General features: G+C 39.3%; 2 protein-coding genes across 4 annotated transcripts in view; one reads left to right on the top strand and one right to left on the bottom strand.

Annotated features, from left to right (window-relative positions):
- LOC126291621 (uncharacterized protein C19orf47 homolog) overlaps positions 1–20,236 on the bottom strand; it is a 51,269-nt gene extending 31,033 nt beyond the window's left edge. Inside the window, exons 1-6 of one of the 2 annotated variants that reach the window (XM_049985170.1) lie at positions 20,115–20,236; positions 19,548–19,744; positions 19,363–19,468; positions 10,016–10,128; positions 8,831–8,999; positions 6,021–6,181 (exon numbers count right to left, since the gene is read on the bottom strand). In XM_049985170.1, the coding sequence (XP_049841127.1) occupies positions 6,021–6,181; positions 8,831–8,999; positions 10,016–10,128; positions 19,363–19,468; positions 19,548–19,744; positions 20,115–20,133 (765 nt within the window). In that variant the 5' untranslated portion in view covers positions 20,134–20,236. The remainder of the gene's footprint in view (positions 1–6,020; positions 6,182–8,830; positions 9,000–10,015; positions 10,129–19,362; positions 19,469–19,547; positions 19,745–20,114) is intronic. The other variant, XM_049985171.1, reaches the window with a different exon arrangement.
- Positions 20,237–20,479: 243 nt separating this feature from the next.
- The window catches only part of LOC126291620 (alpha-actinin, sarcomeric), a 443,231-nt gene continuing 437,720 nt past the window's right edge, over positions 20,480–25,990 (top strand). For both annotated transcript variants that reach the window (XM_049985169.1, XM_049985168.1), the window contains exon 1: positions 20,480–20,596. In XM_049985169.1, coding sequence (XP_049841126.1) covers positions 20,480–20,596 — 117 coding nt within the window. The remainder of the gene's footprint in view (positions 20,597–25,990) is intronic.

Below are 25,990 nucleotides of genomic sequence, written 5' to 3'. Positions count from 1 at the left end.
AAGAGCATTCTAGGGCAAAGGAAGTTTATTAGTATCAAACATGTCTTAATTTGAGAGCAAAATTTCTGAGAACGTACATTTGAGTACAGCATTTTGTGCGGATGGGGGAGGGTCTCTCTCTCTCTCTCTCTCTCTCTCTCTCTCTCTCTCTCTCTCTCTCTCTCTCTCTCTCTCTCAATGGTGAGATTATTATTATCCTCACAAAATGCAGGACAAACTAATTTGGTAAAAATAATTAAACTCACTGTCTCCCAAGGTTGCCCACAAAATCACACTGTCTCCCAAGGTTGCCCACAAAATCACACTATCTCACATCCCTGAAGACAATGGAAAGATGGCTTAAACTGCCAATTAAAACACAAGGAATACAAGAGGAAAGCTATAATAATTTCACACAAATATGTTGCTGGTTGATCACATACAAAAAACATGGATGACATGCATGCTTGATAACACATTACACAATTCTCCCTAAAATTTCTGGGAGCAAGTCAGATACTGCAGAGAACCTTAAAAGTTATACCACATTCATATCACTGTCACTTAAAGAACAAATTTGTCGATTAATTTGCTGCTGTCCTCTTACCTGAGAGCTGTATGCAACAAGCACTACATGTTGGATGATCCTCTTGCCAGAACAAGAATGTGTCATAGTGATCTGTTTTACAAGAATATGTGTGAGAAGGACGTCACCCCTTCTGTGTTGCTGGTGGAGATGGGCAATGGGCAAGTTGTTGACTTGGGAAAACCACCAACAACAAGAACTGAAGTGTTTGAGATGGGGTGCCAGGAAGAATGTTGAAAATTAGGTGGACCGATAATATACGAAATGTGGAGGTTCTCAGTACAACTGACGAGGAAAGGTAGATATGTAAAACACTGACATCAAGACGGGATAGGATGATAGGATGTGGTAAGACACCAGTGAATATGTTCCACTGCATTACAGGGGCCTGTAAACAACAAAAACTGGGGGAAGACAAAGATAATAATTTTAGAGGGCTTCATCAAATCATTCGCAAGACTGATGAAGAAAGTAAGACTGGTTGTCGCCATGAGCATATAACAACACTTCAATCAGAATTATAAAGAAACAGGAGTCAATCTGGCTCACAGCACTCCTTTCCCTCAGTTTTCCCACAGCAACTACCAAGGTTGTCAAATCTGTTTCTAAGGCTGAGAAGCAGTATCACAAAGTGAAATTTGTTATATGTCCAGATGCAACACCCAGTTGCCAGGCAACTGCTTTCTACATGAACAGTCATCCTAGCATGTGGTTTAACTTAATTTCAAATTACTGTGCAGTCACGATGAATGTACTACAACTCACAAGTAATTATTTCAACTGTCTCATAAGTTGAATAGCATTGTAACAAATTTACAGTAAGTCATATAATTTTGTTGAATTCTCCACTTTTTTGTATATATAAGATCAATTGCAAGCACCCAATCTATATGCTATTGGCTGCTTCTGATAGCTGGCTCTTTGTTCAGTCCAAACTAAAGTTCTACATAGTAAAAGCCTTTTCTGATCCAACATAACAACATTCCAAACTACAACATGAAGTGTTTGAAATTATCCATCTTTTCCCATATCAGTTTTTTCACTTATATCTACTTTATCAGCCATCAGTGCGAAATTATTGTTTTTACACAAAAAAAAGCAGCAGCCTAAAATGAAGATCATTTCATAAATATTTTAATAGCTAAATTTGACCGGCACCATTACCTTACAATCTAGCTGCACACTGGACAATGTTTCTGTAACACCATCTGATGATGATCCTGCAGTGGCTTGCAACTGTCAATTGAAATAGCAGTTCCAGTATAGCCAAAATGGATATACAGAAAACTGGCTTTTGGTGGCATTTGAAATTGTACAGACGGTGATTTGATTCAAAAGAGATTGCATAATTCTGACACATGGCTCAGATGATGCCATAAGAATGAAGTCATAAGCCACTGCAATAAAAGGAACTGTCTCAGCTGAAAGTGAACAGTCTTCCCAGGAAGTACGGCAGTTACTGGCAGATTGATGGCAGCAACAAGTGGTGGTGATGTTTTGGTCTGACAACTTCAGATGACACTGTGTATTCGTCTCTGAGCAAGAGTATAGTGGCAACATGATGACAGCCATAATGAAGAGGAGCAGCGATATTCTTGGTTAATAATAACAATAAACAAACACTACACAATATCTTTATTTATTATAATGCGACAGTCTGTGGCAAAGGTAAACAGACGAGAACTCTGTCAGCTGCAGGAAGAAGAGAAGTGTAGAGGAATGAGACCCTCCTCACTCTTGCTAGGCTGACACACTACACCTGCAATTCAACTTCTGCAAAAGTAGAACCAACATGCACTCTCTGTCCAAAAACTTCTGAAACTGATTTCATTCCAGGCACATAAGCAACGTCGCTGTAGTAACTACAATGCCAACTCGAATCAACAACTGGAAATGAGAGATACGCCTTCAACCAGTCAGTTGCGAGCAGGCTGTACGAAGTGATGGATGTGCGGCTGTAGGGTGTCAACATTGTTATGTCACAAATTTCAATAAAGAAATATCTACAAAACATTCTCCAGAATATTTTGTAGAGAGAAAAGTGTGACCAAAGTTTGTCTTGCGCACCTTGACTCCCAAACAAAAACAATTGTGTGTGGACACCTGCCATGACTTGATTGAAATGCAAAACGCAGACAATTCTTTCCAGGAAAAACATTACCGCGGGTTACATGACTTGATGTTATTAATAAGCCTATGAACCTTGAGAGAGTCCACATCTGGCAAACTCTTCTGATGTAGCAAAAGTTGATGAACTCCCAATGTATTCTCCTTAGTTCGTCATTACAGTAATTATTAGTAATCCTACTGAAGGAGTAAGTCAACAACTTGTGGAGAAAACACTATTTAATCTATACTCTCTGTGCAATGATTCACTCTCACTGTTTTACAGACAAAGTCTAAATATGAACAAACAAAGAAGCATTAATGCCATTGAAATTCTTGCGCACTGGACGTCTGGGTCATGGGTACTTCTGAGAGCAGCATATGGCACAAATGCCTTTCTGCTGCAGATGTGGGTGACATCAGGTGCAGTTTGACCAAACTTAGTGCCGCACGAAGCCCAATATATTGGAATATCTCAGAGAAACAGACCACCACCACCACAGCAACAACAATCTAAAGAAACTATGATCCCACAAAGGGATAACTTTAGCTCTCACTAACACGAAATTTGCCTTGCTTGTTCATTTGATATTACCTATCTTCTCACTAACACGGAATTTGCCGTGCTTGTTCATTTATATGCTACTACAGTATGTAATTTTCCCACTAGTCCGCTACATCCATCAGAATCATTACTTATTGCTTACAAAATCATGAAGAAGCTTGTAATTTCACAACCTACCACAAAACGGTAAAGTGCAGAAAGTCACATAATGACATTCAATCCGATGCGATATGAAATGAAATGACTTGATCGTGTGGCACTGTTGGCCAGGAGGCCCCATCCGGGGAAATTCAGCCACCGAGTGCAAGTCTTATTTCAGTCGACGCCACATTGGGTGACTTGCATGCTGGTGATGTGGATGAAATAATGATGAGAACAACACAACACCCAATCCAAGAGCGGAGAAAATCTCCAACCCAACCGGGAATCGAACCTGGCACTCTGCATGGGAGGCATGCACGTTCCCACTCAGTTAAGCAGGTGGACAAGGTGATATGCGGGTTGAACAACTTCTGACAGGGCTTTTCTGGCAGTTCACATGGTTGTATGAACATCTGTTGGCTGTACTCAGGTGGAGAGATATCATGCAGAACATCTTAAGTATTAAAACCATCATCTTAACTGTGATTCTTCAGTTTCTCCCGGTGTATTTGTTGCTCGAACAGTCCACGGGTATACTGCCGGTTCATAGTGTCCAACGGGCACAATATTTCGGCGATCAGACTTGTCGCCATCGTCAGGTGCGCTGACGAACTGAGCTCCCGAGGGCGGGCGGCGATTTAAATACCCTCCCCCCACGGGCCACTCTCTTTGCAGGCCGGCCCGGTGGTAATGAAGACGTGGGCGTCAGAATCTGTCGTAGCGTCGATGTGCTTGCTATGTCCGCCCTGGTTGCCAGTTTGTACTTCTTGCTGAGAGTCTTCTTAATTACATTCAATGCCGGATCCCAAGCCTTGCTGAGGTTGTAGCCACAATCTCGGTTGATAAGATCTTTCTGGTGCGAATTTTGATAGCCTCCCTTTTTAGAGGTCTGAACCAGGATCTTGGTACGCTCATAATCCATCTCATGTTTCTTGGACAGACAGTGCTCTGCTGCCGCCGACTTATTTGGATATTTCAGTTGAATGTGCCTTTGACGTTCTCGGCAACGATCTTCGCTGGTGTGTACTGTTTGACCGATATAAGTCTTCCCACACTCACAGGGAATTTGGTATATGCCAGCCTTCCTCAAACCAAGGTCATCTTTCACACGTACCAGTAATGCCCGTGTTTTATTGGGCGGGCAAAAGACTGTTTTAACTCGGAGTTTCTTTAATATACGGCCGATTTTCCCCGACAGTGCGCCATTGTACGGAATAAAGGCAGTGGGTACCTCTTCTTCTGTGACTTCATCCATCTCCACAGGTTGTGCTGTGGTGGTGGGACGGAGAGTGCGTCTAATCTGCCATTCCGAGTACCCGTTTTTTCAAAACACGGTTTTCAGGTGTTTCAATTCCTGGGGCAGATTCCCTGCATCTGAGATGCTGCGCACCCTGTGTGCTAGTGTTTTTAGTACTCCATTCCTCTGAGAAAGGTGGTGGCAGCTGTCTGCATGTTGGTATAGGTCAGTGTGCGTTTTCTTCCTGTACACACCATGGCTCAGGGTACCATCAGCTCTTCTCTTGACCATGACATCTTTCTTCAGCTTCGGTCTCCATAGTGAATTTGATGTTTGGATGTATGGAGTTTAGGTGTGTAAGGAAATCCAGGAGCTTGTCCCTACCACGGGGCCAGATGACGAACGTGTCATCGACATAACGGAAGAAACAAGTAGGTTTCCAACTAGATGGTGCCAAGGCTTCCTCCTCGAAGTACTCCATGTACAAAATCGCGTCCACCGGCGAGAGTGGGCTGCCCATTGCGACTCCATCTGTTTGCACATAGTGTTCTCCATTAAACAGAAAATACATTGAGATCAAGACATGTCTAAAGAGTTCGGTCGTCTTCTCGTCAAATTTCTGCCCAATAAGCTCAACTGACTCTCGTAGAGGCACCCTGGTGAATAATGAAGCCACATTGAAGCTCACTAGGGTATCAGTGTCTTTCAGTCTGAAGTTGTCGAGACATTTCACGAAATCTGCGGAACTACGGATATGGTGAGGGCATTTACCTACATAGGGGCTAAGTAATTCAGCCATATATTTTGCCAGCAAGCAAGTAGGTGCCCTAATGTTGCTGACAACTGACAATGGCGACATGTATGATTGCCGAAATATTGTGCCCGTTGGACACTGTGAACCGGCAGTATACCCGTGGACTGTTCGAGCATCATCTTAAATGTTATCTATTTTTTGTTAACTCAGTCTGAAACTTTTTGAGCTGACAGGGTATAGTCAAAAAGATTAGGATTAATCTCCTCACTCAAATCAAAATAAGGAAAGAAAACAAGAAGTACTGCAAAACATAACACAAAGCAGAGTACACTAGTTATTTGGTAAAGGCAACCACTTGCTGAGGTTGACAGTGCCACAAATGAGTTAGGACAGAGCCGACCTCTGCAGTTATTTTATACCGTCATAGCTCAAAACACTTACCACCAACTGCCACCTTAAAGTGTCTATGCTATATTGAAACCTTTCAAATCACCTCAGACATGTGACGCCACAGTCCTGCACCCTGGATGAAACGACCACATTAAGACAATATATCAACAGGAGTTGGAGGCTCCAATTAAAGGTGTAAAACTAAACATACATTGATAGGTAAGCAGGTATAAAATGCAATGTACATTTGCAAGTACTTCACCTTGTTCGGACTGGGAGTTACTCCTGTGACAGTAATGACTGTCGTTCCAGCACCGGCTGGTTCTTCAGGAGGAGTCGCTCCTCCTGTAGTGCTCGACACAACACATTCTCCCAGGCGGTCAAACACTGTTCCACGGTGCTTGTTTGATTGCCTCGCTGCAACTGAAAACATAGAGCTGTACATTTTCAGGCTAAAATATTTGTCCTCTATGATAGCGGCAGCTTACCTGTAACCTGGCACATTAGTTTCACAACTCGTATCTGGAAAGGTAAACGAACTACGGATAAATGCTTAAGCTGCTGCAAAATCTACCTGCTCTACTGTACAATGTGTTGTCCAAATCACCTCAAACAAGTGTGCTTTTTTAGAGCCTCAGTGCAACAGATGCAATTTGTGTAGCCTGCCTGCCGACAGTGAAAACAAGCACTCTAAAACAGAAAAGCATAGACTGGCCGTCTTCTATTTTCTTCAGACCTGCTAGATTTGAAGCTCAGTGCCCACTAGTTTCCTAAAGCAGTAAAACATGCTTTTGAAAAGCACTGGCAAAAAAAAACAATTGAATGTTTCCTAACGTTGTTAAGTATCAAAAATTTACAGCCTTGGGTGGGTATTGTTCCAGTCTTGTAATCACAAGGTTGTCAATTCAGTTCTCAGCAGAGCTCCTGGAGAGAATACAGGAAGCGACTGCTACAGTCATGCTGAGACAGGTATGGCAAGAATTCGTTTACCGTTTAAGCGTCTGCCAGGTCACTCATGGTACGCATATTGAATGTTGGTCAAAAAACTTTCAGAGTTTCTCTTCAAAATGCAATATGTATGACATCTGTACAATATTTAGTTCCTGTGCAATAAATAATTGAAAGTGTTTCTGGACATTATGTGCACCCTGCATAACATATTTTGCAGATGTGCTATAATACATTAAACATATTTCACACATATTTCATCCATTGTTTGTTCATCTGTGTGTCGCTACACTATTCATCCTATTACAATAACACTTTGATGAGCTATGATCATACCCACAAAAAGTTTCCGTGAGGCCTATGAATATTATCTGACCTCAATCATCTCATTTTTCTCTCTGAAGCCATCTCAAAAGTGAAATGTAAATCATTTCTGCTGATATGGTTGAAGAACTGGAGTAGCGGATTTTGCAATCTTTTCAAAATTTACAAGATGAACCTGAGAGTCATTGAAAGAATTAGTAACTCAGTGCATAGATGAGTGCATAATTGCACCCAAATGCGAGGATAAACACACGGAACATCACCTGAACAATTATGAATGGGACATGTTACACGCTAAAGAAATAGTACTTTTATTGTTAACGCAGGCTACAGGTGCAATTTAAATCAAATTAGACCACATTTAATGGATTTTTATTCTATAACTGTGTACTTCCCACATGTAAGTTTTTGCTATTAATTATTATACACCATTTATGGAGGGGCGTAATGCAAGATATTTTTTTCCACAGTCAATTTGAGTTGAAACAATGTGTAATTTGTTGTGTAACATCGTGGAATATTCCCCCTTCAGCCCCTATAATTTCATAAAGTTCTAATACATGGTGGTGCTATACATAGACTTAAAAACGGCGTCTGTAACAGAGGTGCATTCCAAGCAGAGAGCTGTCACTGGGTTCCTTTTGGCAGAAAACCACAGCATCATAGATACTCATAGGCACTTGAAGAATATCTGCGGAGACCTGGCAGTGAATGAAAGCACGATGAGTTGTTAGGCATGGCATCTGTCGTCATTGCAAAGAGTAGCGCAAACCTGTCCACACTCCTGCATGCCAGCCAGCTGCACACAGCAGTGATTCCTGATGTTGGAATGTGTGGACACTCATCTGAGGTAAGCAAGAGATCACAATCAAACAACTGGCTGCTTGACTGGATGCCTCTTATGGTAGTTTTATCATCCAGTTGGGGAATCCAAAGGTGTGTGCCCAAAGGGTTCTTTGATGCCAAACAGGAGAGAGTAGAAAGCAATGAAGGTACACCTGTGTGGAATTGCTTGTGTGTTACAAGGCTGATAGTGGCCATTTTTTGTCGACCATCATCACAAGGGTTCATCACTTCGAAATAAAAATGCAATCCCTGGAGCAGCCATACTCTCAACCGGTAACATCATGGCAACAGTCTTCATTTGATGTCTCCCTCATGGTGCAACAATCAACTCTGAAATGTATTATGCTACTGAACTGAAGAAACAACTTCTGTGTGTTTGTCGCCACAAAAATTCAAATGAACTTCTACTTCTCCACGACAATGCACGGCCTCATACAAGTCTGCACACCCAAGATGAGCCCACAAAACTTCACTGGACCAATGAAGCAAGTAGTCCACGGGAAGCAGTATGTGGATAATGGGAAACACTACTGATGCAGCAAGACGTTGGCTCCGATGTTGACCAGTAGAGTGGTATCATGTGCGCATACCTCGCAGTAAGGTGGTGTAAGGTCATCACACTGAATGGAGGTTACGTTGTAAAATACAGTTTTGTAGCCAAAAGGGTGGAGAATCATATGGTGTATTGGAATTCAGAATAAAACCAAATTCCTATCATGAAAAAAAAAGTGTTGTATTACTTATTGAACACTCATCATATCGCATAATCCACTAATGACAATCTGTGCCAGAAAATAGAAATCAAATGAGGCAATGTGCGAGAAAAAATTAAAAATAATGTACAGCAAATGACAATGGATAAATTGTGGTGAAACACGATTGTAAAATACAATTAAATATTATCTACATCACAGCAAATCTAGAAACCCTTCAAAGGATGGATGGAAAACTCACCCATTGAAAGGATGGCACGACTTCGAGGTGTCGTGCCTGCAGGCATGGTGATGCGGTAACCACCTTCATGCTCTGGTAGAACCATGCGTGCCTTCTTTGTGGGTGGTTGAACTGGTGTGATGACTTTTATTTCATCATCCACCTCCATGCTGGTATCCTCTTCTTCATTCTTAACAAAGGAAAGAAAAACTTAATTACAGCCTCGATTAACAGAAAGGATTATAGGCACATGAGATTTACAAAATAAGCATCAATTAAAATATCCAAGAAATACTTGTGTAAATTATTTCTTATTATAAAGTAACATACGAAAAATGAGGGAAAGGCAACCACTCACCAGCAGACTGATGCGTGATATCATAAAACACACACACACACACACACACACACACACACACACACACACCCCGAAATGCACATTACAGCAGCCATAGTGGGAGTTTTGATATCTGTGTGGTTGTGTGTGTGAATGTGTGCACTTTCTGCTCAAAAAGTAACACATTTAGCTGTTGTATTTAGTGAAAGCTTCTGTGAGGTAGATGAGTAGTACATACACAGTGAGGTTCCACGCTTTGTAGCATTCCTACCATAATAGCGATGTCACATTAATCTTCTTCTTCTACTCATACCCTACCTCAACCTTTCTTTAACAGCAGTTCAAAGCCTCTGTTTTGTTAGGTACAAGCATATAGCTTTAAAAATGTTATGAAATTTTTAACAAATTTTGTTACAGGAACACATAACAAAAATACATAATGGCTAAAAACTGCCTGAATGCTACAAATACCAAGCTATTTTCTCACACTGAAATTTCAACTCAGCTAAAAACTCTGGTGAGACTCATTAACCCCTTACAACATCATACATAAATCAATAATTAATGACATATTAACTATTACTATGTACAGTTTAACCAGTTGTTCCATGCCCAGTAATACATAATGATACACGCAACTACAGGAAATAGTTAACTCAATTTTTTTTATGAAAAGAGTGAGTGTGAGAGAGAAAGCAGGTGATGTAGGGATATATGATTAATTTCTGTGTAAAATAAATCTGTTGTATCTTTAATCATTTTTGTTTTCCCTACTTTGGAGAATAGGGAGCAAGTTATTCAATAATGCAATCTAAAAGTGAATTCACATAGTTCTTCACCTCTTGACAGATAATATTATCACTTCTTACCTGCCTGACTGCAATTTCAGACTGAACAGGTGCAATACGTTTCTTTGGGGCCACAGTCACCACTTCATTTTGAGCAGCCAGTGAGAGAGGCTGTTTTCCCGATTCTTTTGATGCTGTGAGAAAAGAAGGGAAAAAACAAAATTGAACTCAAATTCCATTGTTTAAAATATTCAGAAAGAAAGGAACTTCAATCTAAACCACAAATTACACATAAATTTTTCAAAGTACAACTTTACATTACCTATTTTGCCAACAAGATCAACTGTCTAACACTTTTCTTTGTACACAGACTATGTTTTTACAAGACACAGGAAGACAGATTGATCAATCAGAACACACTACAAATGGTATTCATGAAGTTAAAATTATAACTTCTGGAGGGAAGTAGTAGTAGTTTTTCTTTAAGTACACATCTGCAGGCCTAATACACATTGGAATCCCCATGATACAGTACCATCATGCTGTATAGAGTTGATTACCTTGTTGGTCACTGAGGAAAACACATTTTAAGTGGCAGTCAATTCAACTCAATACTTGGTGTCAAATTGAGCACCATGTTAAAAGTACACATAAATGAAAATTTTGACGAATTGTGGTCAATATCGGCCTCCGTACTGGGTTATTTTGGAGTTTATTTGTATGCATTTATTTATTTTTTAAAATTTTTAAAAAGAATTTTAGGATCAGAAAATGTGGATTTTAGTACATTTTGTCAAGTATGTACATTAAACAGTTTCACATTCATGAGTTTAATAGAAAATACTTAAATAAGTCCCTGGCATAAAATTATGTCAACACACACACTGCCTTATCACAATCATTAATGAATTAATTAATATGATAGCCCTGAAAATTATAGTAAATATTTTTTACATCTCTGCAAGTTCTTAGTTAATGTCAAACTACTGAAAACTTAGAGCAAATTTTAAAATTCTCCTTTTCTCCACAGAAACAGGAGCCCCTAGTTTTCTTTCTATCTGATCGCAGTCAGTAAAACGCATGTCCTCTCTCTCAGGATATCTGAACTGGAGTCCACCAAAATTTCTAACAAAACGAACTTCAAATCCATCTCCATAAAGTATAGAAATCACAGCAAGACGATAACAGTTTTTGTGGCAGAATGAAATCACACCATAGTTCTGTCTTGGCTTCTGTACTGGAACACTATTTCAACTTGTGACAAGTTTCAGTAACATGGAAAAAATAGTGTTGTTGAAATATGCAGCTAATAACCATGGTTAAAAAATAAAATTATTTTGTATATCAGTACAGTTTAAAAGGACTAAATTGATAAAAGTTAGACACACAATTTTTTTGCTGTTTCTGCTGTTGGCAACAATTCCGTGCCACCTTGGGGGTCAACGGGAGATCTTCAGTGAGCTGAAATCCAACAGTGGTGACTGGTAGCTAGTTGTGTTGGTATAAGCAAGCGAATATAGAATGCATATACAATAGTCAAATCTAACCCAGGTTGTGGGTAAGCCAAGTCTCCGCAACATCCTTTCTTCGAGGAGTGCTAGCTCTGCAAGTTTCACAGAAGAGCTTCTGTGAAGTTCGGAAAGTGAGACGAGGTACTGCCCGAATTGAGGCAGTGAGGATGGATCGTGAGTCGTGCTTGGGTAGCTCAGTTGGAAGAGCACTTGCCCGTGAAAGGCGAAGGTCCCACGTTCGAGTCTCCGGCACACAGTTTCAAAGTCAAGCAATTTTTTGTTAATTTGGAAGTAAATGCTGCAGACCTATTACACGCCGAAATCCTACACCACAGAGTGTCACTAGAGAAGCCACCACAAAATAGAGTAGCCTCCCACTGGAGGAGCAAAAACTAAATGGTGTCGTGTAGCCTAACTCTGCTTTATGAACACTTTGAAGATCAGCCACTTAGAATAATGTTGGGCCTAGAAAACTGGCAATTTGTGCCACTATTCCAAGCATTACTGGCACATATGTAGTTGGTGTGTGTTCAAGAGTAATTTTAAAAAACGGGCTTCAAGATGTAGTTTTTGTATTTACTTTAGTTCTCTGATAGCTTGCAAATTTTAAAATAATTATGACAGAAAGTATAATTAACCTTAAAAAAGTGTGAGATGAGTTATTGAGCAATTTCTGCCTCTAGAGAATCCAAAATTTCTTGCTCACTCAACAAATATGATATATTTGTAACAGACTTACAGCAGACTGTGAAACCTAAAAAGAACATGCACGAAATTATGTCAATGCAACCACATCGGTTAAGCCATTAATGACAGCAGCTGTTACAGTCTCCAACGTTTCCTTCAAAATCATTCTAGAAATTGACAACAGAAGGCAGCACCTATCAAAGGACAGGTTGGGAGACATCCAAACATTATTCTCATAAGAAATGATCCAGTTTTCAAGTGATGGATGGCTTGGGCATTGAGAAAATCGTGATTCGAAAATACTTGAACACAGTCCCTTGAACACTTCGCTATGGGCCGAGCACAACACAAGCTGCAACACTGCATTTGGAGCACCACACCCAAGTATATCTTGGGCCATGTGGTCTCATGACACAGCAAAATTACTGCAACTGAGGTGAAGCAGCACCTAACAAGGGTTTGCAAGATTTGTTCAAAGAAGACGAACCAATATACTGGCAAAAGAAACCTGGAAAGAAATATGCTGATATTGCTCTGATTACAAATACTGCCATTATGTTTCAGACTTTTACACACAAAAGCCAATCTTATTTGCAATTGCTTGAGAATTCATCTCACTTACACTTAATGTCTTCAACACGCCTGCCAATTGTCAAAAACAAAAAAATCTGGAGATCCAGATTTTAAAATCAGGAGGTACAAATGATTGAAATCCACATCTCATTTTCAGTATGATCTTGAAACGGATGCGAATCTTTTCCTTTCGGCACCACAAAGCTATACAACGGCTATAAAAACACAACTGTAAAAATTACAACTACTCAGAATGTTGATTCCGTTCCCCTTATCTGCAGCGTAGCCAAGTCATTTGGTATAGGTTGGAATGTTTTTTTTAGTTAATCACACACTGGACATTTTCTTGGTGCTTTTTTTGTTTCCAAGTGTTGCGAAATTTTGCTTTCGCCACCACGATACACAAATGTCAAGAAAGAGTACAAAATGAAACACTCGGCCTTTCCTACAATCAATAATGCATGGAAACTGTTCCAAACATTGCTTTAAGAAAACAGAGCTATATATATTTTGTCATAATAAAAAAAAAGCACTGAATCAAAACACTATGAATATCACGAATAGGATACACATGAAATAACGGCTTACAAAAAGATACAGCCTTACAGGTTTCAGATAACAAAATAACACAAATAACCATTCATTTACACTAATTATAAAACAATGATTAATAAGCAACTTCATTTAAGCACAATGACAACAGACAAACACAAGGCCAAACAGAGCACAATACTCAGCAATACGAGTAGGCCTATACATTCTACAAAATGTTTCGGAAAGAGGAAAAATAACAATTACGCGTTACACACACCTTGCTGATTTCTATAAACTTCTACATGTATATCAATTAACAAGGATTTCAGACCATTGGTTAGGGAAAAAAAAACTGACAACAATTAGCTAAAATCGGTAGAGATAGTGGAATAATGAATGATCAGGAAAGTGGAAAATCAGGAGCTTCACGCTTAAATCTGGAGAACTGGAAGTTGTGCATCATGATTGTATAATTTGTAGTCTATCACTGAACCAAAATGAAGATAAAGATTGAACTGTGGCATAGGAATTTCAATGTGTACCTAAAATGCAGACATGTACCTCTAAACAAGCAAAAAATAATTAAATACCTAGATTTTCTCAAGTTGATAATTAAAACTTTATGACTACTGCTCATAGAAGTTTCATGGTAAATGTGAAGTATTTTAGAAAACTAGAGAAACGAAATCTATTTGAACATTATCTCCACATCAAGCTCACTGGAGAGTGGTCAGATGGAGTACAGGAGAAAAACAGAGCATCAATTTAGGAACCAATCCAGCATTCACATGAAGTTAGTTATGGAATCCATGGAAAAACTAAAGCAGGATGGTACGATAACTCTCCCCAAACACAGGTCTGTAGTATTATCAAATGAGCCTTTATCACTGAACATTCATCATTTAGATGATAAACCAGACAGCAACACAGAAACAAAAGTAAACACCAAATGTCTGAAAACTGAAGTTTCCACAAAGCAACTGGTTCCATACAACAATATTAAACATTACAATACCTGCGTACACAAAGGAAGAAGCTCTTTCTGAAATTCTTCAATGTGAGGATCTCCACAGTGGAAAAGATATGAAGAAGAAACCATCAGAGTCTAGGCAACAGTTCAGCTGTAAGAAGGAAACTGTTGGAGCAACCGTCCCAGCTCTCACACATTTCGATGTATGCTAATCAAGGAATATCTAAATCTGAATGGCCACTGAGGGCCTCAGCTTCATTCCTGTTGGATTCAACTCCAATGTCAAACACCACACCACATCACTCAGTGGTAAAGATGGACAGAGTCCAAATTGAACAATGACAGGAAAAGAAGCATATGCAAAAACAATGTTAGAGATCAGCTGGACTGAAACACTAGAAATTTAGCAAAGAGTATGAATTTGTGACGTACCCACTTTCATAAATCAATTTTTATATAGTTTGCTTATTGCAGATGCCCATCAAGTTTTTCTGGAGACGATGAGTGATGACTATCATCAACGGAAAAAACTCTTTAAATTTCTGCAGCCATTGTCAGTGACATTAAAATCTGTGTGAGATGGCCACATCATATCCCACACCTACAAACTCAATGTTTTAAGCCTTCTGCTAGGAGGTAGAGGACACAAAAACAGAGTATAAGCAGCAGGAAAGGGGGAAACGATGAAGTGTAATTGCGTACAAGATATTAATTTCAAAGTCTTGTCTGTTTCTTGTACCGTCACATAGATAACACACAAAATTTCTGATAAGCAAATACTCTTGACAGTAATGTTATGGTTGGAACAAATGGAAACTGGATATGATATATTCCTCTAAAGGCAGATTTTGTAACACTTCTCTATGTGAGTAATGGTCTGAGAGACAAACAACACTCAAGTCACTGTCTACCAGCAGTTCATTAACTCAACCTCTAATTTCTCATGAAACAAGCTCACAAGGGCTTCTGATCTGCAATTCCCATTTACTGAAGTAATTGTCATTATATAAAGAACCTCTCTTAAGAAAGGATGTCTTATAACTGACTTAATACTAAAAAGAGAAGCAGCTCTCCTACAGTTGCCACAGGAATTTGGGCATGAGTAAACTAAAATCCACGTAGAAAATTTACCACTTCAGCAACAATTATATCCTGACCTTACACTATCTTTAGCATAATTCAACCAAAGGAAGTCTCAACAGGTGCTATCACAATGTGTTCATTGTCAGGAACCTCAACACTTTTTGGAGTTCCTTATTATCTTACTTTCCACAGCCTTCAGGATCCTGTTAATCTTAATAACTGAATAGCTGTCCAAACAAGCAACCACGTCAAGGGCTACCTCTTTCAGCCCACACCAAGAGTAGTCCCATCCTTTTCCAAAACCCTCACACACCGGTAAGCCTTTTATTACCTGGTAGAGTCCTGAGTTTGGTATGAAAATGTTGGTGATGCTGTGCTCCCTGACTACGTACTTTTCAACTGAGAGCAAAACTTGTCCTGTAGTTCTAACAGCATAATCTCCCTCTTATTAACTTTTGTACCATTTTTATGTTTACTAACAACAGTGAAGTCTGTTACACTGTTGCTACTTCTAAAATTACAGAAAGCTCTTCGAGAAATGATTGAGCCTACTATTAACATTAAAAATAAAAACAGTAAATTTTTTTCTCGTTCAAATGGTCTTCCTGTCAACTGTCAGTTATCACAACACTTCTCAGTAAGAGAACAGTCTTCTCCAACTTCATGTGTTTTTTTCATACACAGTTTTACATGACGCCTACTTATGTGTGCATATTGTGGTCAGCTGTGTGTTATGATTACTTATGTCACAGATACACAGTCGGTCCTACAGTCTACAAGCATTGCATGTGACAACTTGTCAACTGAAGTGACTTGTGTTTTAATGGCAGTGTGCAGATATTCTTTACATCACAGATAAGCTACATTAACACTGACATTACGCCCTATTCTCAATTCCTCAGGTCACTTGCACTTATTGCTAAGTAACTTGGAGTTTAGAATGGAGTGATGCAACAGAGCAGTGTGTGTCGGACAGCTGCCACGGCACTGCTTTGCGTCCAGGTATAGTGGAGCCAGGGAGTGGTGCGGCAGCTGGCATGTTCCTTTCACTTCAAGGACAGCAAATGTGCAAGCCAGCCAATCTACAATATTTTTCAAACAATTTTAAAGAAGCCATTATTTAAAATTATTGTTGCGCATCTCATAGCATCATTCATCAGCTTCTTGATGCACAGCTTATTACTTCCTTAATCATCATAGTTATCGTGATAGTCCAAAATTGGTTAAACTACTGCACGCAAGTCGAATAGTTGGCAATGAATAATACAGGTCGTTGTGAATTCACGTGTGGTGCACATTAGGTCATATGTTATTATGTGCCAAATGTAATTAACACATTTTAGTTTTCTTTAAACTTGGCATATCTTTAACTCACGCCATTCTGGAAAAAATGGATTATATATAGCACACTCCATTCCTCTTATGAATCCAGATGAGAATGAAATATTTACAACTCTCTTGTATCTCATAAATGGTTTGAGATATCAAAACAAAGTTTTTGCAAATGACAGCACACAAAGAAGAGAGTAGGTTGCCATATGGCTACTGTGCGTAACTTCCTTACCTAGTTTGATAAAATAACTAGAGATTTTTTTCAATGGGAAAATGTAATTTTTTAAGGATCACTGACAGGTGGTGAAACGAAAATTGTTACAAGTTTCTCGGAACCAGAAGTAGCTCTGACATTTACAATATGACGCATAACCATAGTAAGAATTGTGGCGTCACAGCCACACCACATGAGAGTGCCTTCAGAAGATGAGTTCGAAATACTGTAAATGATTTATGTAATATACAGAACTTTCCAAATGCAGTGAAAACACATTTGTCTAAAATGCCCAGAAATTTCTGATACAGTGTTTTATGGTTATAAACATTTTCATTCAATTGTACAACAAGCAGATGCAAATCCTATCAGGAAACAGATTATCGTCAATGTTGGGGGATATGGGAAGGAAAGTGAAAGTGGTAGATTTCATTCTGCTAGTGTATTTTGTCTGATGCAAGAAGAGGAGCTTAATATACTGAAAGACTCTACTACCAAAGAGATCAGTTGTAAAGCCTCTTTTCACTGGAAATTAGGCACATCCAATGTTGAGTCATTTTATTAAATATTAAAATCAATGTAGTTTAGATCCAGAGAAAGAATATTTCAACAAACGTTTTTCGATACCATGCTGCTATCAAGCGTTCTGCTGATTCCATTTCCTCAACAGTAGACAAAAGAAACCCAAGCACCAGCAACAGCACTGACTATGCTACATGCAGCATTGTTGGCATTGTCTGAATGCAGCCGCATTCACTTGAATATTCTTGTCGGCACTCTCAAAAACAAATAAGTCAGCTTCACTCAGTGCCACTCCGCTGGTATAATCATGTGCACTAAGCATAAATGGTTTGTTTCGCCAGCAATGCTTTGCACACCACACTGCCTGGTTCTACCACGACGCTCCACTGTTACCACAGCATAACACGTTCAGTACTTTTTTTTCTTTCCAAGTTGAGAGTTTTCCCTTGTGCAGTATTAATATTTTCAACTGGGATTAGCAAACAATGTGATAACATGCTGACAGATTGGTGACATATAATGTTGGAGTTATGAGCATTAAGAAATGACTATTGTATACGAAAATACTAGCAAAACAAAAGTTGCCAAAGTAACAGGACCTCCACCATGAAAAATTTACGATTAGCATGGTGTTATTAATGCCTCAAAGCCTATTAAAAACTTGAAAATATACTTTCACAGTGGAACACAACAGGTTTTCACAGGGATGTAGAGCTATGACGTAAGAACAGGGGAAAAAAGATGCATTCACACCCTTGGGCTGTGCAATAGATAAGTTGGTAACCACTGTCTTCATTTCTCTTTCCTTCTTTGATCGCTTCCTACTGGAAGACATTTGTGGGTTTTGACAGCTTGTTACAAACCTATAAACTCAGGCTGCACAACAGATCTATCTGTGTCTGCAAAACCGCCATCAAAAAAATAATAATGTGCAAAGCAGAACAGCAGTATTGTGATCTTCAATACACCTGATACCAATACTATACTTACAAGCACCTAATAAGCAGCACACAATCTAAGCCACCACCCATATTAACTGAATGACCTACTGTTAAAAAACACTAACAACACTAAACAAACCTAAAAGAAAGTAGCAGTAGCTCACATTGTTCACTAGACCCTTTTAATAATGCTAGTGAAGGTGGGCAAGACTGTAAGTAAATAATCATACTACGTAGCTTCAGTCAATATTATTACATCAAAAAGAGGTTTCATCCAGCATATTCAAGCTGCTGAATATTGGTGTTTCAAAATTGTTGAATAAAGATCATGTTTATCACTAACTGCAGTCAGTTTCCATTATCTTACACTACACCCAACACAATTTTCGATAAAAGATCCACAGTTTCGATATATGATCCAAGGCTGACACAGTCAAGTTCTGAGACATATTTCTACACATAACCTTTATTTCATCATAATTTACAGTATTTAATGTGTCAGATGTGTTTTAATTTTTGTAACTATCATAATTACAGTAATATCTTCATCATGAGAAATGAAGGAGAATGACACTAAAAACCATGAGCTTTGGAATGGATAACACTCCAACAATGCGCACAATGGTGATTACTGAAACTTATTCGAAGTTGACAGCAGTGTGAAAGTTCACTATATGAGACTTGGCCAACACTGACCAAATTTATGTGATATTAAGCATATGATAGCAGGCATAGATAGCATATAACTGAGACAGAACGATGCGACAGTACACTAATGGCTTAATGACAAAGAGTGTCAACTTGTTTTTGCATATTCTAAAATTTGGAAGAAGTCTTGGCATCCTTTACAATGTATAAGTTCTCTCATGGAATGAAAGTTAGCCTAAATGTTCACAGTACACACAAAGTGAAACTGGACCATACTCTCAATATGGATCAATGTCGTAAAATTCCTATTACGGTGCCGAAATTTAAACACATAATAAATACACTGTATCACATACGCTGATAGTACTCTTTGTGGAGAACCGTCATTATATGTGAATGATTTTGGAACTCACCGTTGTGTTTCCTTGCCTTTACTGATGTCTCTGTTCCATCTTTTTGGCCACGGGATGCAGACTTTTGTGGTGATGATTGTGCAGCCAAAATTCTTTCTCGTGCTCTCTATGAAGCAAACATACGTAGCATGTATACAAAATAACGCTGATTCATTTATAACAATTAATTTTGTTATTTACCTTACCTTGTCATGAACTGTTTTTGCATGTCTCAATATTGCAATGACATCTCCTATCAACGTAATGCCCATTTCCTTTAGTATTTCTCTGTTCAAATCCAACAGCATATTCCTCTGTATGCGATTATCATTGAATGTAATAGCATAATCTGCAGCTATTGCTGCAGGAATTCCTGCTTCCCGGAAGAACTTAACCCAACCTTCTATAGGAAGAAAACATTTCTCAGTTACAATTCACTAATTACAACCAATCAAAGACATTTAAAGTGGGAGTGGCACGACAAAAAATGGAAGGTTTGCTGGAATAAGTGTTAGTTAATTTATAGTGAGAGCGTAGTTCCCATAAGTGTTGTTAAAATTATACTTTTTAGTCCACACGTAAGTATATGTCAAAATATATTGATGTTCACTGTAGAATTGTTTACTAAACAAACAATTACAGGAGTCGTAAATCAAGGGTTAGGGCGTATAATACAGTCACGCTCTCATCAACTGCATTGAGGTAACAACGTCTTGAGAGTTGAAAACACTGTTTTTCTTCGTGAATAAAAATTTAATTTTCGTCGTACTCACCAGTACCCCTTTCAGCCATGTTGAAACTGAGATTACAATAGACTGTGTTTTGTTTGTTGTCTACACAAGTCAATTCCGTTCAAAACAGTCATGTAGTTTGCATATTAAGCTTCCTGTAGCCAAGCATCTTCCGTTATGCATTTCTAAACATTCATGAATAGGATCGAACATTTCACTTTTCAGGCACTGTATTTTCAACTGATGCTGTTGGTCATCGTTTCCGGTTCCCCCACTACTTATCCCCACTCACTCCCAACTCTAGCTGAGCGAGAGAAGAACTGCTAGGAGCCCTGTAGGAGGGTTTGAACGGTGACCGAGGACGCCCTGCCTCGATATTCTTGCCGTGGAAGGGACTTTCCGCAACGATGACCGAACACGCAGTGAATAATATAGACCAGTACGGGGATGGATACATGGAACAAGAAGAAGAATGGGAGCGAGAAGGACTTCTCGATCCAGCATGGGAAAAACAGCAGAAAAAGGTATGTAACTTAAGTCTATTTTTTCCCAGAGACCGCGCCTTTCCCAGCCGATAACATGAAGCACGTAGTGCGCCAACGATATTCAAAAATTTGTTTGGTGGTCGTTCCGTAATGCAAAAATGATGTTAATGTGTAAAGGTGATCGCATTCAGATAATCGGCGAGTAAGTAATTTTAAATCTGTGCGATGTATCTAGAGCGCATAGAAACAGTAAATTGATTTCTGCCAAAATTACTGTCTCAATGATACAAACATACCGGTAGGATTTTGTTGAGGTAAGTTTTCGCACAAGATCGGAACTTCGCCGATCGGCTATTCGATGACAGATTTCTTTGATTTTCCTGTGACAATATATATGTAAATTAATATTACGTCTTCGAAGGAGGCCGGTTTTGAATTGTAACTAAAATCACTTCTCAAATCATGTTAAAAGGTTACTAGCACAAAGTGTCCGAAATTTGTTTTTGCGTGTATGCAAGCACGAATAATTTAGTCTCGAAATTGTTCATTACTTATAAATACTCGAACTGATGTCAGATTAAATCGGAGAGCACTGGTTAGTCAACTGTACTGACTCGCCTGTTGCTTACTTAAAGTCTGTGTTCCTTTTTTTTTCATTTTCAGTGGATAAATAGATCATATATGCATGTATGAATGTGGTGGTATTTCTCGTTGCTCGATTGCATAGTGTGTAAAAATTCAGAGCGGACTGCTCTGAATAAACAACGCGACATCACACAGTGAGAAGACAACGCATCCAATACGAACCAAGGACTTTTTCATCACACACGCGTGTTTTCAACCATACGATTCTGGCAAATAGTTATTCATTCCTTTCTGTTTCAAGACTAGTAGAATTAGCTTACTTCCTTTGAAATAATTACCGATCGTTGTCAGTGTTTACAATCACCACTCCCACGCAATCGTGGTTGATGGCCTACAAATCTCCACATTTAACGTTCCTCAGTGTCTTCTTGGTTTTTCAGATGGGGTGTGTGTGTGTGAGAGAGAGAACTTCGCAAAAAGTACAAGCCATATATTTTAATGCTGAGTGTTGAAATTCGTATTTTGGGATGGAATTCGTGACAGGTTATCAATAAGGTCTATATACCTTTAATAAATGTTATCTTTAGTGATTTTTCCCGAAAATTTAATTAATTGGTAATGATTTTTAAGCCTGTTTATACGCATTTTGTCCTGATATGTGATACATCAAAATATTATACACAGTGAACTACTTTATAAGTATTATCTCTGATTAAAAACATGATTCAGTTGATAATCTTAAGAATACCCATGTTTTGTGTAACGTTTAACACTCGAATTTGCGTAAAAGTACCACAAAAATTTAAATCTGCTCTGATGTGTCTTCAGGAAATTTGATAGGTTCTTTGAATATCAAGACAGCCTTCAGTTTATACTACTCCCAATTTTTTTTTGTTACTGGGAGGTTATCAAAGCCTATCACAGATTCATAAGTGAAGGGATGAGCATCTTCGTTAATAAAGTTGGAAACCAAATTCGTAGTTATGTCGGGTGAGGCTTGCCAGTACAGGAAGAGGGGGGTGTATATGATTTTGAAGTTGATATATCAGTAATTGGACATCAGTTTACCCTTCATGGAACGATCTGTTTTGGTTGACACAAGAAGCCCGTAATGCTGTTTGGCACGTTCAATAGAGCTCACTTTTAGGTTCACGATACTTTGTAATATTATTGTAGTTTACAACTTCCTTCTTGAGTCACGTTTTTTTTTTCTTCTCAGGTATCAGTCCTCTTCGTTGGTAGCATTTTTTTCCCACAGTACACCGATAGTACAGTACATGAGCTAAACATTTATTATTCACATAATGTCATCAAATATTTTGAAGTTTAATCCCAGCGTCAATTGCATCACTGTTTCTTTATTGTGGCAATTTTGTCATTGTTATTAAATTACAACATTGTGCAAGTATTCAATTTTATTATTTCCGTCATGCTAAATACCTTCTTGAAGCAAAGTACACTCAGTGTTCGTTCTGACGGGCACCAGCTATTCATATAGCTATATACGGAGGTTTGGGTTGTTTATTCTGCGTTCCTTTAAATCACTGCTCCATCTTTAATGCGTAGTACTTCGATTACTTTCATTGGGAATGTACTGAGGAACTGAAAACTACCATACTGCTGAAGGCAAAGTCCTATAGACAGATTCATTGTTTCCCCGATGAACAGTTTGCGTAATCTAATAGACGAAACACATAGGTTTTAGGTCATTTTACCGTTATGTAATGACGGATCATTGGATCTCACTTAGATACTGTAAATTTCGAATGTATAGATTGCGTGGTATACTACAGAGTTTACGCCGAGCTGAAAAAAATAATGTATGAACATCATAGACCCGACAATTTCGTTGCACGGCTATGATTGATGCGATGAAAGTAAATACCATTCGTTTGAATTCCTGCAATTGAAAATTAAGCATTGCGCATGCAGTATAGAATTTTGACATCTTCGTTCGAGGTGACTGTAAATAACGAAGAAAATGTGCTCACATTTTGGAAGAAACTAGTCACCGGGTCAGCGGGCCAAACGCCGCTGTTCGTAAGTAGGCGTGTCCTTGCCTTCTGCCGTTATGAAGAATCGACCAGACCAACTGACGGTAGGTACAGCTGCAGTTTAACATGAGATCCGCACCACGAAACTCACATCACATAAATATATCTGATCTTCATCGTAAGTGTGTGTGTGTGTGTGTGTGTGTGTGTGTGTGTGTGTGTGTGTGTGTGTGTGTGTGTGTGCGCGCGCGCGCGCGCGAGCGAGCGAGCGAGCGAGCTTATCGCTGTCACAAAGCACGAACACGGACATCTGTGCGAAAATGATCTTCATGTATTCTGCAGTTAGAAATGAACGTAAAATAGCTTTTTGATCGTGCCTCTAACGGCAAATAATACCCCGAAGACCAAATTCAGCATTCAGTATATGAATATACGACAGTCTGAACAAGAAGTTTATTTGGTGTTGGTTCCAGTCTCCCTATACACTCTCCATCCCCTCATCCACTAATAACTATATATATATATATAGCTCTGAGCGCTGTGGGACTTAACTTCTGAGGTCATCAATCCCCTAGAACTTAGAACTACTTAACACCTAACTAACCTAAGGGCATCACACACATCCATGCCGAAGCAGGATTCGAACCTGCGATCGTAGCGGCCGCGCAGTTCGACTGTAGCGCCTAGAACCGTTCGGCCACTACGGCCAGCCCAAAATGTTACAGGTGGCCCTCATAACCCGCGCGCGGGATTTTCAGATTCTTACGCTCGCTACGCGCAAACAATTACTTCTCTAGAAAAAAAATGAATAGGACCTCTTCGTAGGAAGATACTAAATTTCCCACAAAAAGGCCCTGCTCAGTTTCCCTGCAGGACCTTTAGTTCGTACACAGCGAGTGAAAGAATATGAACATCTTGAGCATGGTTCTTGCGCATGGTTTATGAAAGCCAGGTCAGTATTGCGGGTTGCGCAAAACGTCTGCGGTAGGGCAGCTGATTCATCCTGTATACATCGCAAGCCACTGTATATAGCGTGACGGAGGGTACAACGGTGCCAGAACAATGATAGCTGAGTCTCTTATCGAATACAGATTCTCCAAATTTCCAAGAGCGTTCAGCGAGAATTGCGTCGCCTTTCTTATAAGGATTCCCAGTTTTAGGTTCTTCGAGCATTTTTATTACATTTTCGTACGGGCTATGCCTATCTGTTAGATCTTAGCAGCAATTATCTCAATTCTTTCTATGTATGTTGCTTTGCTTACCTGATAAGGACTGGAACAGTATTCTGGAAGTGCTCCCACTAGCGTCTTCTACGCTCGCTCCTAGAATCCTTCCAGCAAATCGAAGTCTTCAATTCTCCTCGTCTAAAACTGATTTTAAATATTTCCCTATTCCTGATCGCTTCGTAATATTAACCCTAAATAGACTTACTTAGGCCTGTACGATTCCACATGCTTAAGATGTCCACCACTAGTCGTATAATGGGCTGCAATCAGGTTCCATCCCCTTTATTAGTAGTAGCTTGAATATATCCATATTTTAAGAGTTGTCATTTAATGCACCATTTGACAGTTTCGCACAACTCTTTCGTGTTCTGTTCTCAACAGTTTCGTCAGCGAACAATCTTACAGCGATGCTGATCCTATGTGATAAGTCATTAACGAATGTTGAGAATATTAACGGTTCTGATACGCTTCATTGGGACGCACATATGGTTAGTATCGTTTCTGTATAACATTTCGCCATCCAGTATAGCGTACTGGGTTGTATTAGTCAAATATTCTTCAGACCGATCGCATATTGGCGATGATACCCCCATACGATCGTGTTTAGCAGTCCACAACGTGGTACAATGTCGAACGCTTTTCGGAAACCTAGCGACACGAATCCTCTTGTACACCTGGCTCTATTGTTTGCAGGATTTCGGGTATGGATAAAGCAAGCTATATTCCACACGAGTGGTTTTTCCTGAATCCTTACTGATTGACTGAGAAAGTGTTTTTCTTGAGGAACACAGTTCCATATCAGCGCACACCCCGCTGCAGAGTAAAAATTCACTCTGGAACATCCTCCCAGGCTGTGGCTAAGTCAGGCCTCCGCAATATAATTTCTTCCAGGAGTGCTAGTTCTGCAAGTTTCGTAGCAGAACTTACGTGGAGTACGTGGAGTTTCTCAAGTAAGAGATGAGGTACTGGCGGAAGTTAAGCTGTGACGACAGTTGGGAGTCGTGCTTGGGTAGCGCAGTCAGTAGAGCAGATGTCCGCAAAAGGTGAAGGTCCCGAGTTCGAGTCTCTGTCCGGCACACAGTTTTAAACGGCCAGTAAGTTTCACATCGGCGCGCACCCCGTAGTCAAAAATTAATTTTGGGAACGTCAAAATGCTGGAGCTTGCAATACGCTCGAGGATCCTGTAACACGCGTACATCAGCGATATTGGTCCGACGTTCTGTGCACTTAATGTTTTATCCTACTTGTAAACAGGATAAATTGCTTTGTTTTTCCAGTGACACGGGAACAATTCGCAGGACGACTTACAGTATTTCTTGTTGGTGTGGTAATGGAAAATATTTCATGACTTGGATAAATTAAAAAATGAATATAGGTAAACCTCTGGAGCAGTCACAGCGTTCAAATATGAACGGATAATGTTACGAACATAAATGTAATGCAGCGAACATGTAGAATCGGTGGTGGCGAAGGTGAACACGGGATTAAGATTTGTGAAATATTGCTCCAGTGTGTGGTTCCTTATTATGTGGGTTTACATGTACATTCAGTATTATACGCGTATACTGTCTGCAAAATGTGTTATTATAGAGTTAGTATTAAAGAAGTACAAATTAAAACGTCGGCTT

This window comes from Schistocerca gregaria, chromosome 9 (assembly GCF_023897955.1).
Source record: "Schistocerca gregaria isolate iqSchGreg1 chromosome 9, iqSchGreg1.2, whole genome shotgun sequence".
Classification (NCBI taxonomy): Eukaryota; Metazoa; Arthropoda; class Insecta; order Orthoptera; family Acrididae; genus Schistocerca; species Schistocerca gregaria.
The sequence above is the reverse complement of the archived record's forward strand: the minus strand, read 5'-3'. Positions and strand labels throughout refer to the sequence as shown.